At 43.7% G+C, this 18,368-nt stretch overlaps 1 protein-coding gene and 1 pseudogene across 1 annotated transcript; one reads left to right on the top strand and one right to left on the bottom strand.

The window, feature by feature from the left end:
* Nucleotides 1–239: 239 nt before the first annotated feature.
* GNLY (granulysin) lies at nt 240–4,107 on the bottom strand. The gene is made up of 5 exons (XM_054577627.1): nt 4,025–4,107; nt 3,048–3,151; nt 2,545–2,646; nt 1,354–1,522; nt 240–375 (listed from the first exon to the last, which is right to left on the bottom strand). Exons 1-4 carry the CDS (start codon nt 4,074–4,076, stop codon nt 1,358–1,360), a joined length of 423 nt encoding a protein of 140 aa, XP_054433602.1. The 5' UTR covers nt 4,077–4,107; the 3' UTR covers nt 240–375; nt 1,354–1,357.
* Nucleotides 4,108–12,822: 8,715 nt separating this feature from the next.
* LOC129073937 (probable G-protein coupled receptor 160) lies at nt 12,823–13,703 on the top strand (annotated as a pseudogene).
* Nucleotides 13,704–18,368: the final 4,665 nt, after the last annotated feature.

Here is an 18,368-nt window from a genome sequence, read left to right as displayed (position 1 = left end):
CTCTAGCGTGTGCTCAGTCAGTATCTCATAACTATATGGGTAAGAACTGCTGAGGTGGCCTTGTTCACCACTAAATAAATCCCGGTCACGTGAAACCGGGTGGGGACCATAGAGCAACTTTACCGAATGAATGCGTGTGTCATCCAAGCGGGCCTTCGAGCCCCACTCCCCTCAAATCCACCAAAGGAAAAGAAGCTGCGCTAAAACCTTGCACAACATTTTATTTTCTGAGAGCAGGGAAGGCAATGGAGGAGGAAGACGAGAGAAGCTGGAGGCTGGCTCTGGATTTAGGAAGGAGGGAGCAGCTGCCAGGGCTGGAGTTCTTGTGCTTTCTCCTCAGGGTGCAGCCAGAGGCCCCAGAGGCTCACAAGGGACCTAGAACGGAGAGAAGAGCCAGCTGTGGGATGTGTGGGATCTTGGGGGAAACAGGGACTCTGGTGTGTTCTCTGCTTGACACAGCAAAGTCACGTCCCAGAAGCCAGTCAGGAGCCTGCGTGGGTTGTGAGGCTTGAAGATAAAAGCCACAGGCTACAACGACAGGAAATAATGGGGACCACACACTAAGGGGCAGCCCCTGGATCTGCCAGCATCAAGTCCCGAAGCATCAGTGAAGGCTGGAGAAGCTGCCAGAGCCAATCGCGGCCCCCTTCCAGAGCCCATCTCCAGCAGCCATGGCCTGGTCTATCTGGGCAGAGTCTGGGAAGCGCTGGAGAAAGAGGCTGGCAGAGCCCTCCCTGCCCAGAAGGATTCCCAAGCCCAGCTCTCAGGCCCTCAGGGTCATGGGGAAGGATGTAGCCTTGGTTCCTGTTTCCAAGGATGTGTGCTAGGCTGGGGATTGGAGTTTGATCAGGGCTCTCATGTGTCTCGAATATCTCAGTCCAAGAGCGTTTCCTTGGTGTCAAGCTCTTGAAACATGATGATCTCATTCACCCTCATCCCAACCTCAGTAATAAGAATTATTATCCTCTTTTCACAGATGAGGAAACTAGAGCTCAGAGAGGTAAATTTACTTGCCCAGGGTCATACAGCTGAGGAGAAATGAAGACATGATTTTATTCCAGGATGGCCTGTGGTAAAAAAAAAACCCCAAGACCTTATGGATATTTCTCAAAGCTCTTAATGAGTGTTTCTCAAACATTTCTGGTTAAAGCCCACCTACCCAACTTCTCCACACTTTCTCACGTTGGAAGTGAAAGAAATGATGTGTCATGACAAGGAAGGATGGAGGGACACATATGAGCTGCTTATTAAGTTTTCTATGTATTTTTCTGTTTTTAAACCATGTCACACATGCCTGGGGAGACTGTCTGGGACCCTCCAGGAATGAGTCCCTGCGGTCATCTCTGCACTCACCTGCTCAAGACTTGCATATAAGAATGTCCACACAAACGTCATGGGGGGTTTTGCCAGCCGTGACGTCCTGGGCGATGCGTCCAAGAAATTTATTCATGGTCCTCCTGCAGACACCTTTCAGCAGCTTCAGCTTGTCGCACACCCGGGACACAGCCTGGGCGACGGTGTCCTGCAGTGGCAGCATCATGGTAGGATATGGGAATCCAGTGAGGCCTAGCCAGCTCTTCCACCCTGCAGCACCCGCAGCTCTGGCAACGGGAGGGCTGTGTGCAGGGTGCTGGTGTCACGTGGCCATGGGAGCAAAAACTAGAGAGGCAGGACCCAGCCCCCACTCCCAGTCCCCAAGGCCCTGGCCAAAGCCTGGCCAATGTCCTGGAGAGAAGGACATTAGGCTCTGCCAGAGTCTCAGCTCCCTATACAACTGCCCACAGCTGCCAGACCCACATTAAAGGCTCTGCCCATGCAGCATCCTGGGTGCAAGACCTGGCTGGTTTTCCACCTACGGCGGGGTGGGGAGAAGGTTAGGAGGGCATCAGAGCTTGGAGCCTTGGCACATTTGATTTTAAACTATTCTTTACTGCCATCCCAGTGGAGAAAGATAAATCTTAGTACCCAGGCCTGAGGGTGGGCCTTTCAGTGCCAAGATGCTAAGCGGGTAGGGGGAGTGAAAAAGGAGGGAGAGTGAAACAATGATTCTCCGTCATGACACGTTCATTTGTTAGGCATTTGTTCAAGGCTCAAAGTAGAGTGGAGCACATCCTCCCCTCCACTCCCTTAAAAGGCTTAGGCAACTTGCCAGGTGGGAATTATCACCCATCCAGCTCCACATACGAGAAAACTGAGGCTCAGAACACATTAATGGCTTGTCAGGCCATGCAGACAGTTGCAGTACTGACTCAGGTCCCCTGTACCAGCCTCTCAAAACTCTGCTCTGAGAATTGCATAAAACCATGCAAACTCTTCCTTCCATGTTCACACTCCCAGAGCATCATGATTTCCCAGGTTTCCCTGAAGTCCATCCACAGCTACACAAGGGGGCCCACAGATTCTCTGCTGAGAAGCCCTGGACTATCTGGGGATTGGCCCTCACCCAGTGCCCTCCTCACCCAGTGTCCACCTCCGGGGCGCCATGTTGGACGCCCAGGCCACCCACTCCACTGACCAGCAGGCCAAAGGCTCCACAAGCCTCACCTCATTTGGCTGCTCTCCCACAATTCTCCGCAGGCGCTTGATTATCTTCTTGCAGAGCCAACAAGTGATGCCCTGCTCCTCTCTTGTGGTCAGCAGCTTACCCTGTCAGGAAAGGTGGTCTCTCAGACACTCCAAGGGCAGGGAAATCACCTATGATCTTTCTGTGCTTAAGGGCCTGAACCAAGTTGCCTGGCCCCTGCCCACCCACGTGCTAGTCTTAGAGGGGCTGAGACCCCGGAACTTGCCGGACACCCACAACACCTCTCCTAGCCCGACACAGACCCCTCTTCTGTTCCCCCATCAAGCCCCAGAGGACCCTCTTGGGGAGGGCCCAGCTAGACTAATGTAGCACCTTGCCCACAATGCATGGGTGTGAGCAAAAGCAATGTCTTCAGCTCACAGCCCCTCCTGCCCCTCCCCTGTTCATTAGACACGTCCAGCCCTTGCCCCAGCACCGTCCAGGGAGGAGAGAGTCTGTGGGAGGTGAGTAGGAACCTGTGTACCTGGGGGTCCTCCAGGGCCAGGCCCTGGTGCAGCTGCTCTCCATCACATGGGTTGGCCGTCTCCAGGTCGTAGCACTCAGGGGTCAGGCTAGAAAAGGCCAGATCTGGGGAAGAAACAGCATCAGGATTCCTCCATGGGTGGAACAAGAGGGAGAAGTCCATTCTCCTGGCCGGTGGGGAGCCCAGGAGGGGCCCAGGGCCCAGGAGGAGAGTGGGGCTTTGTGAGGAGCCCGGAAGGCCCTCTTCCCACGCTGCCCTGGAGCTTGCTCTGACCCACTCTCAGCAAAAACAAACAAAACAAAACAAACAAACAAAAAAAGTGCTCCCAAGTTCCTTCCAAAAAGCCAGAAGGAAAAGACTGCTCCTCTCTCCCCTACTCACACATCTCCCCTCACTCCTCACACACACACACACACACACACACACACACACACACACACAGAGATTTGGGGGTTGATCTAACTTTCCTCATCTCCTTTCACGAGATTGTGTTTATTTTTCTCTTTCCTTCCAAAAAATGTTCCCACCCATCTTCCCTTCCTGCAGGGACCTTACCCTCAGCTGAGCTCTCGGAGCTCACCACAGCTCCAGGGCCTGGGAGAGAAGGGGCCGTGCGGAGCCAGGAACAAGCAGCGAGAGGTCTCCGTTCCCTCACAAGCCCTGGCATAACCCTAGCCGGTGTGGGCCAGGAGCAACGTCAGACCCTCTGATGAGGGCCAGTGGCCTTCGTAACATGGATGAAGAGGCAGAGCCCAGGGAGGAAAAGCGGGGACCCAGGCCACACAACAGGACCAGCAGAGTTGGGACGAGAGCCCCAGCCAGGGCTCACTTCCTCCCCACTGGCTGTCTCTCCCTGTCAGCCAGGTCACTGTGAGCCTGCGGCTGTACCTGGCTCCGCAGGAAAGGCCTCTGTGATGAGAAAGCCGCTGAGAGACTGGGGGGACTGTCAGGATCTTCACTGAGGGGACTGTCCTTACCTGAGGAGCCCAGGAGCACCGAGGCAAGGAGCAGGAGAGCCCAGGAGGCCATGGTGGGGCAGCTGCCAACATATCCCCCACACCCTGTTTTATGGAGGCCGAGAACCTGACTATCTGACCTTGCCACATCCTTTCCCTCTGGTAAGCCACCTCCCCATGTCACAGGGTTTCCCACAAACACCACAACCAATTTGGGGGGGAGGAGTGGGAAGGAGTGGTACCTCAGAGGTTCTGTGCTTCCTATCATCCCCCCTCCCCCAGACACACACACACACACACACACACACACACACACACACACACACACCCTGGAGCTCTCTGAGCTGAGGGGGTGGGGGCACTAGAACTCAGCTTCTACCTCCTTTGGGGTCTCTCGCTTCTGGCTGCTGAGACAAGATCAGTTGGAACCTTCCCTTCAGCATCTCCCATCCCAGGCCCCTTCAGCATCATCGCTATTATTCGACCCCATCTACCTCCCCAGGAGTCCTGTCATGGGTGAGTCCTTAGCTTCAGCACAACCTTCTTGTCTAAAATATTACATCTTTCCTGAGCCCATTCGGGGCCCTGCTCTCCACTAGCTTCTGTGAGCAGGGTAGAGAATGGAGTCCCAAGGCAAGCAGGCTTCTTAAAACCTGGAGCAGCTTGAGCAAGATGCTCCACCTCTTGGATCTGTAAAATGAGCTCAGTGCTGCCTGCTCACAGGGCTTCGAGGTGGCATGTTGGTGCATGAGTCAGCTTTGCAGCCTGCCATGTGCTAGGCAGACGCAGGCTGCTTTCATGACTCACTGTGTCCCACAGCAGCTTCTGTGAAAACTGGTTCTGAGGGAGGCCAAAAGGTGCTACTGGGGAGTGGAGAGGGGGTCCTGTCCTCAGGGGGAAATGCGGTCTAGCAAGGTTTATCAGGCTTACTTCCATGGGACTTCTCAGAACCTTTAACTTGCCAGTGTGTGTTACCGATCCTCACAGGTGAATTCTCTGCCCTTCCCAAACATCTTAGCCACAAAACCTTTTGGCAAAAGAGTTTCTTTAAAGGTTGAGGGACAATAGCTGATCTGATCACCTCCTCAGGCTTGTATGACCAGGAGGGTTACTGGCCTAGCAGCCACTGGAGCCTGAGCAGCAGCTGTCATAGAAACAAATAAACAAAAAAGACAATCAGGCCCCTCCCCAGAAACAGGCGGGGGGTCCTCATTCTCACCCCCTTTCCTGCTAAACGAGGGCAGAGTCGTGAGTTGAAGAAGGCAAGCTTGCTGTACCCCGTGATGGAACCAAGAATGGTGGGGGCCCCCTGAATCCTTTCTGGCTGTTCGCCCCAAACCCAAGGAGGCAGACGCACTTACACACTGACCACACACGCTCACGTATTCACTCACATCACTTGCTTATATGTAGTCACACTAACTCACAGTCACACACTCTCCAAAGCACTCACAAATTCTCACACACTCACTCAGACACACACATATTCTCAGACACAAATTTACAAACTCACACATACTCATGGACACTCAGACACACACACACTCCCAGACACTCATGCACTTACATATACTCACATACTAATTCACACACACTCTCAAACACACACAATTACATCCACATAAACACACCATGTTTATTTCTGCCCATTGTGGAAGCCACTGAATACCAAACTAAGGAGCATTGAATATGAGCATTTTAAGCACTTTTTGTCTCTTATTTTTATTTTTTATTGAAAAAAAATTTCATTAGATAAGTAAGAAAAAAATAAATTAAACCACTTATAAGCTCACCAAACAGACATAAATAACTCTGTTATACATTTACAGGAATATCCATTTACACTTTTAAATACATATATGTCTAAATAAGCATATGTATAACTATATGTGATAAAAATTATTTCTAAACAGCTTTTTAAATTTAACAAAATATCAGGAACATCTTTTCATGTCCATAAATTTAGATTTTCTCCATTGTTTCCCCTGGTTGCTTAATGCTGTACGTTAGGGATGGACCACAACTAGAGTCATGTGATTCGGGGACTCCAGTGTCCCCTTTAGTGCTTCCACTTGCAGAGAAGGGCTGGGAAAGCCCTCTGATGGCTCATGCAATAGTCTAGGTGAGTGACAGGAACAGCTTCTTCAGACTGGATGCCTTGTGATCTCAAGGAGCCTCCTGAGGCTCCTCCATACCTCAGGGCTTCATCTCAAGTAGAAAAATAGAGTGAAGCAGGAAGGGGTGCTACCAGTATAAGAAAAGCAAATCTTGCCTAGAAACTAAAGCTTACATATCACTGGTACATCTCAGTAGCTTCCCCAGCTGCTGAGGGGAAGGGCTCTAGGAAAGGAAGCGCTTTGCTGGACTTTTGTTGCCACATTAACTAAAATTGGAATTCTGCCAGGAAGAATGACAAGGAATAGGAATCAGGTCGGCAATGGTAGTACCAGCTAGAGGAGGACTTCTTGCTAAAAGGCATTTTAATAGAAGAATTTATAGGACTTTGTAGCTAATTGGATACAGGAAATAGAAGAGAGAAGCAAGCAGTTGGACAATATCTGGGACCTGCGGGGCTGAGACGCTGGTTGTGAAGCAGGAAAGTTGAGAAAAGGAGCTTGTTTGTGGAAAGCGGAGTCTGAGGTATTGCTTGAGGACAGGGCTGCCTCTGCTGTCAGTATCTCCCCACCGCCCTACAACAGCCCTCAGACTGAATGGTCGATGGATGTCAAACTCGGTTCACTCATAGAAGGGAACCAGGACTCAGAGAGGTCTAGTGAATTGCCCAAGGACACCTAGCTCCAAAAGGAAAGATCCAAGGATGTGAACCCAGGCCTATCAGACTCCAGACCCCAAGTTTTTCCCCAGCTCTATACCGTCCCTATCTCCAGGTTTCCAGTGCGGAGCTGCTACCCCCATATGCCTCGAGTAATGCCTGCCTCCGCTCAGCAGGTCTCCTCTGCTCTGAGCACTTGTGGACACCTTAGTCTAATGTGAGAAAACCACCCTAACTAAGGGGAAAAGGCCCCGGAAGGTGACTCATGTCTTCTTTTTTGTGGGGTATTTGGTGAGACCAGATATTCTTTTAAGTCCTTGCCTGGGGTGTTGAGGTGTATAAGACACAGTCCCCATTGTTAGTCACAAGGCTCCACCCAGGCCTCGGAGGTCCCATGCGAAGGGCATCTGGGCAAGAACTACCGTCTTCCTACTCATGGGCTCCATGGACTGGACATTCAGTCAAGCCCAGGCAAGCCAAGCCCAGGACCCCAGGAATTCCTGTCTGAAAGTTATTGTTTTCTGTATCTTCTTCAAGAACTCTTTGCTTTCTCCAAGGTCATGAAGATATCCTCATGTTTTCTTCTAGGGGTTTTATAGTTTTAATTTTTACATTTAGGTCTATGAGTCACCTCAAGTGAACAGGGTTGAAGTTCCATTGTTTCAGGTCAATTTGTGAAAATATTTTCCTTTTCCCATTGAATTGCTTTGGCACCTCAGTCAGAAAGCAGCTGACTATATAAATGTAGGTCCATTTGTGATGTCTTTATTGTAGCAACTATTGCTTCAATAATAATAATAAAGCAATACAATTTTTCAAATGAGAACGCCATTTGAACAGTTAGTTCACAAAGGAAGATAAGAATAACCAATAAGCCTTTGAAAAAGTGCTCAATATCCTATGAGGTAATTCTATATTAAAACTACAAGATAATGGCATCAAAATTAATACAATTAAAAAGACCAGCCCTGGTATTGTGGCTCAGTGGATTGAGCGCCATCCTGTGAACCAAAGGGTCACCAGTTCAATTCCCAGTCAGAGCACATGCCTGGGTTGCAAGTCAGGTCCCCAGTTCGGAGCACACAAGAGGCAACTACACATTGATGCTTCTCTCCCTCTTTTTCTCCCTCCCTTCTCTATAAATAAATAAATAAATAAATAAATGTTTAAAATCTTAAGGGGAAAAAAGACAAGATCTCACATGTGGAACCTAAAAAATGCTCATGAAACAAAAAACGGGTTGTGGGGGTGGGGGATGCGTGGAGGTGGTCAAAAGATACAAAGCTTCCAGTTATAAATAAATAAGTCATAGGGATGTAATGTACAGTATGGTGACTACAGTTAATAATACTGTATTGTATATTTGACAATTGCTAAGAGAGTACATCATAGGAAAAAATATGTAATTATGCATATTGATAAACGTTAATGACTTACTGTGGTAATTGTTTCACAATAGGTACAAATAGCAAATCATTATGTTGTATATCTGAAACTAATATAATGTTGTATGTCAATCAAATCTCAATTTTTAAAAAGAAATAATGCTTATTGTGCGAGGTTATTGTGGGATGTTAAAAATCACATTGGACACTTGGCACATAGAGGGAGAAAAGAGACAAACACCATCAAATGTTGATAAGGATGTGGAGCAACTGGTATTTTAAATGTTGGTGTGAGTATAAAATGGCACAATCACTTTGAAACTTGGATTGACAGTTTTTCATGGAATTAAGTATGATACAGCAATTCCACCTCTACATTTTTACCCATCCTGGATGAAAATATATGCACTTACAAAGACCATACAAGTTTGTTTATAGACATATGGTCCAGCAATTACACTCCTAGAAATATACTCAAAAGAATTACAAACAGAGATTCAAATACTTATTTGTACATCAGTGTTCATAACAGCATAATTCACAACAGGTGAAAGTATAAACCCAAGTGTCCATCAACAAGTAAATGGATAAACAAAATGTGGTATAGACACACAATGCAAAGTTACCAATCCATAGAAGAGAACAAAGCTCTGATACATGTGCAACGTGGATGAACCTTGAAAGCATTCTGCTAAGTGAAATAGTGTATGATACCACTTACATGGAATATCTAGAATAGACAAACTGATAGTGACAGAAAGTAGATTAGAGGTTACCAGGGGCTGGGGGGAGGAGAAATGGAAGAGTTTCTGTTTGGGATGATGAAAAATTTTCTGGAAATAGATAGTGCTGATGGTTGCACAACACTTTAAATGTAATTAATGCCAACAAAATGTACATTTAAAGTGCTTAAAATAGCAAATTTTATGTTATAGATATTTTACCACCATAAAAATTCAAAGAAAGAGAATGTTACAAAAACTTTCCCCTAAGAGTCAAAAATTAGAAATAACCCATATGCCCATCAACAGATAAATGAATAAACAAACTAAGGTATACAATAAATACTACTTGGCAATAAAAAGGAATGAACTACTGACACGTGTAACAAAATAGATGAATCCCAAACACTGAGCAAAAGGAAGTCAGACACAAGAGACTACATTCTATGTAATCCTATGTGTACAAAATTCCAGAACAGGAAAAATCCATCTATGGTGAAGCAACAGCGGAAAAATTGTAGGACATGAGAGGAGAATGTGGGGGTACTTGGGGAAGTGCACAAAGGGACTTCCTGAGGTGATGATGTGTTCCGCCTCTTGACTGGAATATGAATTGCATGGGTGTATGCATCTATAAAAACTCATTAAACTAAAAAAAAAAAAACAACTCATCGAACTGCACACTTAAGAACCATACATTTCACAAAGACAATGGGGGTAGGACTGAATGTGGGAGGTGGGAGGTGGGATGGGCAGGGCAGGAGAGATTAATGGGGGGGAAATGGGGACAGCTGTAATTGAACAACAATAAAAAATGGGAAAAAGAAAAAATAACTATACAATTTACTACATGTAAATCATATCTTCAGAAAAAGATTATCTAAAAATTTCTTAAGTTACAATTTTATGGTTCCTAATGAACATTATCAAATACTTTCCGAAAGGATTCTATCAGTTTACACCATCAGTACAAGTCCCTGCACTCTCAACAGCATTAAATATTATCAGTCTTTAATCTGCAAATGTAATGAGTTTTTGCTATGAAAAATGACAACAATTTTTTATTCCCACTTACAACACAAATTAAATTTAATATTTTTCTGTATTTTTTAACTGTTAAATTTACTTGGAGGAAATTGTTTTTTTGTGTCCCTTGCTCATTACCCATTGAATTCTACCTTCTTTTCAATTTGTAAGCATTCTTTATGTAATAAATATATTAATGGTATGATATATTTGCTCCAAATATTTTGTCACTTCTTGGTTGACTTTTAGACTTTAGTAAATTTGTTCTTATGCGTAGAAATTTTTCGTGTCCTGTGGTCAAAAATGTCTCTTTCCTTATGATCTTTTTTCAGTTTTGAAAGTTGTCATTACCCATTTTATCTAGAAAGAATTAATTTTTTCTCATTTTTGTGGTTATATATATATTTTTTAATGTAACACTGTAGTCCTCTAGAATTTATTTTAGTAGGTATAAAGTGATGAAAATTTCTTCTTTTCGAAATGCTGTTTGCTTCTTCTAAAACTGTTGAGTATAATATTTTCCTCTCCTCCTCTCTACTGATTTGAAATGATTATTTTATTATATGTTAAGTTACACGTAATGAGATAAAATTCTAAAATATCTATTCCGTCTCATCCACCTGAATATCCAGTGTTTAGTAATACCTCATTGTTTGACTACTGCAGCTTTCTTTCTCAGCTTTTCCCTTGATGATATGTTAGTTTAAAATTATACTTCAGATACTTTGTATACTGTAAAATATTATATACCAAAAGTATACACAAAGTATACTTTATATATTAAATACTAAAGAAAATATGACAGAAATTATTTTGATAAATAAAGTATAACACTGTAATCCTCATTTTAAATTTTGTTAAGACTAAAAATTAAGATGGAAAAATTTCATCAGTTTTCCAACCATGAACAGAGCTTTCTGTTTTTCCAAGTCATTTTTAAAAAGATTTTATTTACTTATTTTTCAAGAGAGGGGAAAAGAGAGTGTGAAGGGAAAACATCGCTGTGGGAGAGAGAGAAACACGCACACCCCGACTGGGGACAGAATTGCAAGTTCAGGCATGTGCCCTGGCCAGGAATCAAACCTGTGGTCTTTTGCTTTGCAGGAGGATGCCCAGCCAACTGAGCCACTCTGGTCAGAGCTCACCTTTCCTATCTCTCTAAAAAAATTAAGGAAGAACTTTGAAGGGCGAGGATGCAGTGCTCCCAGGCGTACTGGGGAGCTGGTGCCCTCCCGCGCGCCTGGGCTCCCACCCTGGCCAGCACCGACACCCCACCCCGAATACAGAGAAGTGCAAAGCGAGGGAGGGATCCGCTCCCCGTCCCGCACTTGTGCGCATGACTCGCAGCTTATCCGCAAGGCAGGTTGGTACAACTAAATGAAGTGCAAAGAGTCAAAAGTAAGATGATTGAAGGCACTAAAACTGAAATAAAATAGGAGATTCGTCAGCTAAGAATAACCCAGTGGAGAAAGCAGAGGATGAAAATACAGGAAAGCACAGTATTATCCCGATATGTTTCAGCAGGCTGCTTGAAATTTCACTAAAAAGGAACTGCTTTTTCTTTAGGAAATTGCTCTGTGCATTCCTGTGACATGAAGCAAACCAGCCCCTCCATGGTAGGTCTGCTCTTCTTGAAAATATTAAATATCTTTATTCATTGCAAAATATGCTAAAGGGACTACTTTAAGAAGATGAAGAAAAAGAGTCTATGAATACCCAGTTCCTTTCACAGTTATCAATACTTGATGTTACCAATATTTTTAATACTTATTAATCTGGTCGTGACAATGATGTGTTAATTGTTACTTTATTATTTGATGAAACTAAACCTGTTTTTGTATATTTCTTGCCTATTTCTATTATTTTTTAAAAAGCTTTAAATGATTTTTGATATTCTTTGTCCATTTTTTTTATTAAATGTTTGTAGAATTCTTTCCCTAAAAAAAACAACTATTAACCCTTTTATAGATGTGTTGCAAATACTTTCCTATTCTATTACTTGTCCTTTAACTTTTTTTACATGAACATTACTGTATAGTCTTAAGTGTTTAACATAGTCATATTGTCAATATTTTATAGCTTCTGGGATTGAACATTTTACTTCAGGGTGAGAAAAATATTATTTTATATTTTCTCCTAAAGCTCCTTCAATTTTACATATTGATTTTTAATTCACCTGGATATTTGTTGTATAATATGTGAAATAGGGCCCTGTATTTGTTTTTTTTCAAGTAATAGTCATCCATGCACCTTATATGTTGAATAAGCCTTACTTTTCCCATCGATTTAAAATATGAATTTATTCATATATTGTTAGAAAAATATATATGTTTATTTCTAGAATGTTCATTTTATTTCATTGATCTACTTGATTATTTCTGTGCAGGTGTCATGATTGCTGAGACTTTATAATGGATTTAAATTTTTTAATATTTTATAATGGATCTTGACATTTAAAAAAATAAATAAAATCAATCTGCATTAAAAAAAGAAAAAAGGAAGGAAGGAACTTCAACCTTTTGAGACAACATGGATGGAACTGGAGAATATTATGCTAAGTGAAATAAGCCAGTTGGTGAAAGACAAATACCGTATGATTTCACCTATAAGTGGAAACTATTCAACAAAATAAACTAACAAACAAAATAAACCACAGGCACGGAAACATTGAGCAGACTGAAAGTGACCAGAGGGGATGGGGAAGGAGGACAATGGTGGAAAGAAGGAGAAGGGACTAGACAAAGAACCTGTATGAATGACCCATGGACATGGACAGCAGAGTGGGAACTGACTGTGGGAGGGGGGGTCGAGATTTGATGGGTGGGGGAGGGCAAAGGGGGGGAAATTGAGACAACTGTAATAGAATAAACATAAAAATAAATAAACTCTTTAAAAAATAAATAAATAAATATCCTCATACTTGAAATAAGAAGAAAAAACACCAGTAAAAACTGTATGAATATCTTGCATTTCACTAGCCTTCGTAGATGTTTTATTTTTGGTAAACATTGCCATTATGTCTTATTTCAGACATTTTGTACTATTATTAGGCATTAGGTTTGCTAAATACTTCATGTGCCTATTTCCTCAAATTATTGTATTTCCTTTAGTTAGGGCTTTTTGCACACCCAGTTTTTTGATAGCTCCTATGGATTATTACCTGAATTTCTCTGAAATCACCAAGTTTTCATTTGGGTATCAAAAATATATTTTTATTTCTTTACAGTAATTATAATTTGGATTTCAGTCTTTGTTTATATTTTGGGATACCCAACCTGAAGGCACAGAATATGTGTTCTTTTATGGATGTCCCTTCTACATCAGCACTCAGGGCAAATGGCTGTCATTTCCATAAGGACAATTTTATTTATGACTTTTATAACCTCTGGTCAGAAGGTTTGGTACAGGTTATTAGAAAAACTGCACATACGAATGAGACTATCCTATATTTTCCCTTTTTATCCCACTGCAGTTATAATGTGAACTCTAAAAAAATACTCTTGCCCAAGCTCGTTAATCTGTTTTCTTGGTACCTGGTTACCATTTGTACTACTTTAAATAATCATCTTGCTACTTAATGTACAGCCTGCAGTGTATTTTGAGATGAGCCTTCCCTGGTTGCGCTTTGTCGATAGTTCTCCCGTTGCTGCAGTTGATCGGTTTAATTGCCACAGGCTTCATTTGAGTCATCCCATTGCTTGTGGTTCCTTTTGTCAACTGGAAATGCTGCTTTGTTCCCTTAAATTCATAATCTTGAGCACACAGAAAAGCCTATATCAATAATAATTTGCTAATGTTTTAACAATTTAGTTTTCACATGAAAACTAATCAAAACTTACAAGTACAATAAGAATCATAATTTTTTAAAATGGGACAGAATGATGACTCAGAGCAGTATTTTCCCTCACCCCCACTAAATGTCATACATTTTCATAATATATCTTTTGGGACTATGATTTTATTAATTAAATAATGTTTTCTTTTAAAAATAATTCCTATAAGGGGACTGAATGATAATGGAAAAAATATAATAAAGATTATATATTTAATAAATAAATACAAAATTCAAAAAAAGAGTTTATACCTGTTTGGGAACATTATATATTACACACGTTAATTTGTTATTAACACAAAAGTAAAATGGATGCAAAGTTATGTAACTGAGATCCACTGCCAGCTTGAAGATACAAACTTAAACATTTTTACCAAATTAACACACACACACACACACACACACACGAACTCTCAGCAGCAGTTTACCATGCAAAATGTGTGTTGGAGAGAAAAGCAAGATGAAGAAAAAAACCTTCAGGTGACTCTCTCACCCTCCGTTTTTCCTTCTTTCTGGCTGGAGAAGCTGGGCAGTTCCACTCACACTTCCCAGAAGTCACTGCACACTGGACTGGATGTGAAACCAGGTTCTACAATTCGATGCACTCACATGGGATGTGGGAGGCTGACCCCAAGGCCATCTCTGTCCTCTTCTGGTTTTGCAGGCAAATAAGGTCATGGAAATGTGAGGTTTAGGGGCAGGAGCACTTCCAGCAACAAAAGTTTCTTTCATTTGGCTAAAGTTGGCTCATTGCCCTCTCCATCTTCAGAGCCAGCGGATCAAGTCTTTCCGATGCTTTGCATTTCCCCGAAGTCCCCTCTGCCTCCTCTTCCTAGCTCCCTGTCCTCACACACGTACTGACACATATACACACGCCGTCCTTCCTGTCCTTTCTTCTCTGCATGGATCCCCTGTCAGCACCTGCAGCTGGAAAGCCCCTTTCTTGCTTCATCATCCATGTGTTTGTGATTTAAATTTTTGAACAGCATTTAAAAAGTTTAATTTTTTCAGTTATGAAAAGTATAAGGAAAACAACTATAAGCCCTTGTTTTCCCACTATATCAGAGTCTCCCTCCTCAGAGGGAACTACTGTTACAAATTTTTATCATTTTTCCATATAAGCATAGTACATATCCATTGTTCCATTTTTTTTTCTTTTTAATCGAGGATAGGTTTATTGAATTTTGACAGAGAGAGGAAAGAAGAGAGAGAGATTCATTGATTGGTTTTCTCCTGTACACAACCCAACCAAGGACTGAATCCATAACCTAGATGTGCGCCCTGACTGGGGATCAAACCCATGCCTCTTGGGGTCCGGGCCTGCACTCCAACTGACCGAGCCGCCTGGCAAAGTCTGCTCCGTTCTTACTTATAAAATGTAAAACATATGCAGAAATGTGTACAAAACAAAATGGAAGCTCCACGGTTCATTGTAGAGCAAACACGCATGTAGTAATCACCCCGGTCAGGAAACCTGTGAGCGCCCCAGAAGCCCTTTCCGTCTCTCCTCTCTTCCCCTCTAAGGCAATACTGACCTGACCTGATGGACCATCACATCCTTGGTTTTCTCTATAGTTTTACCCTCGAAGCACACACTCTTCAACACTATAGTTCCATTTCCTCTGCTTTCAAAATGTATATAAATAGAATCATAGAGAAGGGATTCATTCTCCTGTGTCTGGCATTTTTGGATCATCATTAATGTGTGTGAAATTCATTCTTATTGTTGTGTGTATGAAGAGTTTGTTCTTTTCTATTGCTGAGCATTATTTTGTTGTGTGAAAATTTCAGAATTAATTCATTCTCCAGTTGATAGATGTTTGTTATCAGTTTTCACCTGTTGATACACACTAAATACCTTCCAATTTTTTGGATTTTTCCAATTTTCTTGAAATATAATTGAAGTACATTCACCTGCATACATCTAAAGTGTACAATTTGATGAGCTTTGACACACGTGTACAACTGTGAAACCATTACAGCTGTCAGAAAAGTGAACCTCTTTGGGTCCTTTTGGATGGATGAATGGTTTGGTCTGCAAGGAAGGAATGAAGGAAGGAAATCCACCGGACGGATGGAATAAATGGATGAAAGGACTAGAAGGAGCCTCACATGGTATAGTTTCCTCTCACCATTTTGGACACACCTTCCTGAATACCTTCTAAAACAGATGTTACAGACAGTTCACACATTCCAGTGCTCAGTCAGCCTGATAACCCAGGAAGCTTGACTGGTGGTCGAGAAATGACAGACACACCTATTTTGTGTCTTAGACAGAAGCTCCTGAATGCACCACTATGGCCATCTAAGGCCAGATCGGATGGTGGGGACTGACTCTAACCTCTCCTTGCTGATCAGGCCTGAGGATGTGCTTCTGACCACAGGCCAATACCCAACTCAGCCACAGAGTGTGACACAAAGGAGAGGTCAGCTTTTTTTCAGAGGGTTAGCACATCTCTGCCCATGACTGGTTTCTCAAGGTTCCAGACCACAAAAGGGGCCCAGCCCTGGCCCAGGCCTCTGCTCTCAGAAGTTAATTCTTATTCATTACCTTTTCTCTTAACCATCTTTTGCTCTCTCTCGCATATCTTCTCAAAACTCTCCCATCTTAGCACCACCCTTAAATGGTCCCCTCTTTGGAGAAGCTCCAAAGTCATGGCATCTTCCATCTCTGTCTTCTAGGGTTGACAAGATCTTGGATCCAGAGGCTTTCAAAACAGCGTTCCTCCTGTCCCATCTAAGCCCTCTTCTTGCCTCCTCCCCCACCTCACACCTACCGGCTCCATCTCAGATGACCTGAGGCCTCGCTTGGACGTTGCCTTTTGTTGCTGGGTTTCCAGGTAACGGACCCTTGCCACGGCCAGTGCTACCTCATGTAACAGGACTGGGGGCATTGCTCTCACCCTTCCAGAATCTTATTCCCCAGGCTGACCCCCCCATGTTTGGGGATTCCTGCTTCTCCCTTAGTACTGTTAATTCACATGAACCGTGCTTCTCCACACAACCAAAACAGGGCAGAATCTATATCAACTTGAATTGTTTTCTAATAGATTCTTGTTTGCTAGAATATTTGAGGAGGGAGGGAAGTTTTCCTTTGTTTTGTTTCATTATTTTTCAGGCCCATTTTTAAGACCAGAGGCCATGTGTAATGATCACACATAATTCTACCAAAAAATAGGCATTATTAACCACTTGGTATGCTTTCTGTCAGCCTTTTACTTGTATTTACATTTTTTTTCATTAGTAACCCAAGTTCCCCCAGGAACACCAACATGTGAGTAAATTCAGGATGGTTTACTCCTGAATTTGGTACCTTTCCTACTTTACTCCTAAAATATGGTACATTTCACCATATTTTATTGTCCCATGCCTTCTGAGCCATTGCAGAACTTCATACCTCTTACAAATTGCCCTCCAACTGCGCCTATGATCATTCACCTGTAAGCCAGGCCAGCTGCAGTGTGCTGATGGGTGCTGTTCCCTCTGTGCCACCACCAGGTCTTTTTGGATGTGGCTCTGTCTGCGACGACTGTGTCTGTCCCCTGGCGCCCTGAAACCCTAAGCACTGAGGGTTCTATCCTCAAATGAGAAGAAGCCCTCGTGCCACACTGGCTTCTCAATTTGCTCAGCCATGTGAACCAACATGTCCCAGTGCTTTGGCTAAAGAATCTAAGTGTTTACTCACAGGCATCTGTCTCTGAGACTTGGTCAAGAGTCCCTGGGACCCGGGCTGGGGACACGCCTGGCTGTCTTTAGAACTGTCCCACACTTGGGCAGCCCAAAATGCTGGAGCTGTGCGGCAGGCTCAAGCTCGGAGCTGGTCTCCTTTTCCTCCAGGAGGAGGTCCCTCCCAGCAGTTGCTCAGATCGCCTCCCGGATAATACCCCCAACCAGTCAGCAAGGCACACCCTGCCCCACCACCCAGCCTCAGACCACGTCCATTTATTCAGCAAATATTAACTGAATGCCCACCGTATGCCAGGTGCTCTGAGAGGCACTAGGATAGGAAGGTGGGTACAATGAAACATAGGGTCTGTCTTCGTGGAGCTTACATTCCAGTGGGCAACAGTTACACAAGGGAGTGTGAATAGTAAGAGACAGTAGTTAAGATGCTGTAAAGCCCAGGTATTTGGTGCTGCAAGAAGAAACAGGAGGCTGGTTTTTTTTTTTGAATTGGTCTGTGATGAGGGGGCACCTTCTTCAACAGAGCACATAAACACTTTTAGGTGCATGGGACCTGGGGTGTGTGGGACCTGGGGTGCAAAGAGACCAACCCTTGCGGTGCTCACACTTAGCAAATTAAAGCCACCAAGGAAGGAGGTGTGGGGTTCCCAGGGCTCAGCACCACTGCTCCTGCAGCTCGCTCCTGGCCTCTCCCTTCTGGTCAGTGGCAGAACTGCATGTCCTTGCCGCCTTGTATGTGGGTAGGCTGTGCCTGGCCTGGAAGACACATCTGAGCAGAAGTAAAGTGTGTCCCTTTCCCTCTGGAACATTCGCCAGCCAGTAGGAAACATCCAGAATTCTCTTTTCCCCTGGCATGTTGAGCAACAATGTTCAAGATGGCAGCTGTGTGTCAGCCTGCACCCCAGGTGACTGTGACGAGCAGAACCTCTGGTCACCCACCATG

The sequence above is a fragment of the Pteronotus mesoamericanus genome, unplaced genomic scaffold, assembly GCF_021234165.1.
Source record: "Pteronotus mesoamericanus isolate MK-2021 breed Mesoamerican mustached bat unplaced genomic scaffold, CSHL_Meso_final contig_44, whole genome shotgun sequence".
Classification (NCBI taxonomy): Eukaryota; Metazoa; Chordata; class Mammalia; order Chiroptera; family Mormoopidae; genus Pteronotus; species Pteronotus mesoamericanus.
Note: the sequence above shows the minus strand (reverse complement) of the source record. Positions and strands in the feature narration are given on the sequence as shown.

Excerpts from the sequence above, each read along its gene's own strand:
- GNLY (XM_054577627.1), bottom strand. The coding sequence starts at position 4,076 with ATGGCCTCCTGGGCTCTCCTGCTCCTTGCCTCGGTGCTCCTGGGCTCC. Across the intron at positions 3,152-4,024 it reads GGTGCTCCTGGGCTCCTCAG|ATCTGGCCTTTTCTAGCCTG; the intron begins GTAAGGACAGTC and ends TTTCTTCCCCAG. Across the intron at positions 2,647-3,047 it reads TGGCCCTGGAGGACCCCCAG|GGTAAGCTGCTGACCACAAG; the intron begins GTACACAGGTTC and ends CTTTCCTGACAG.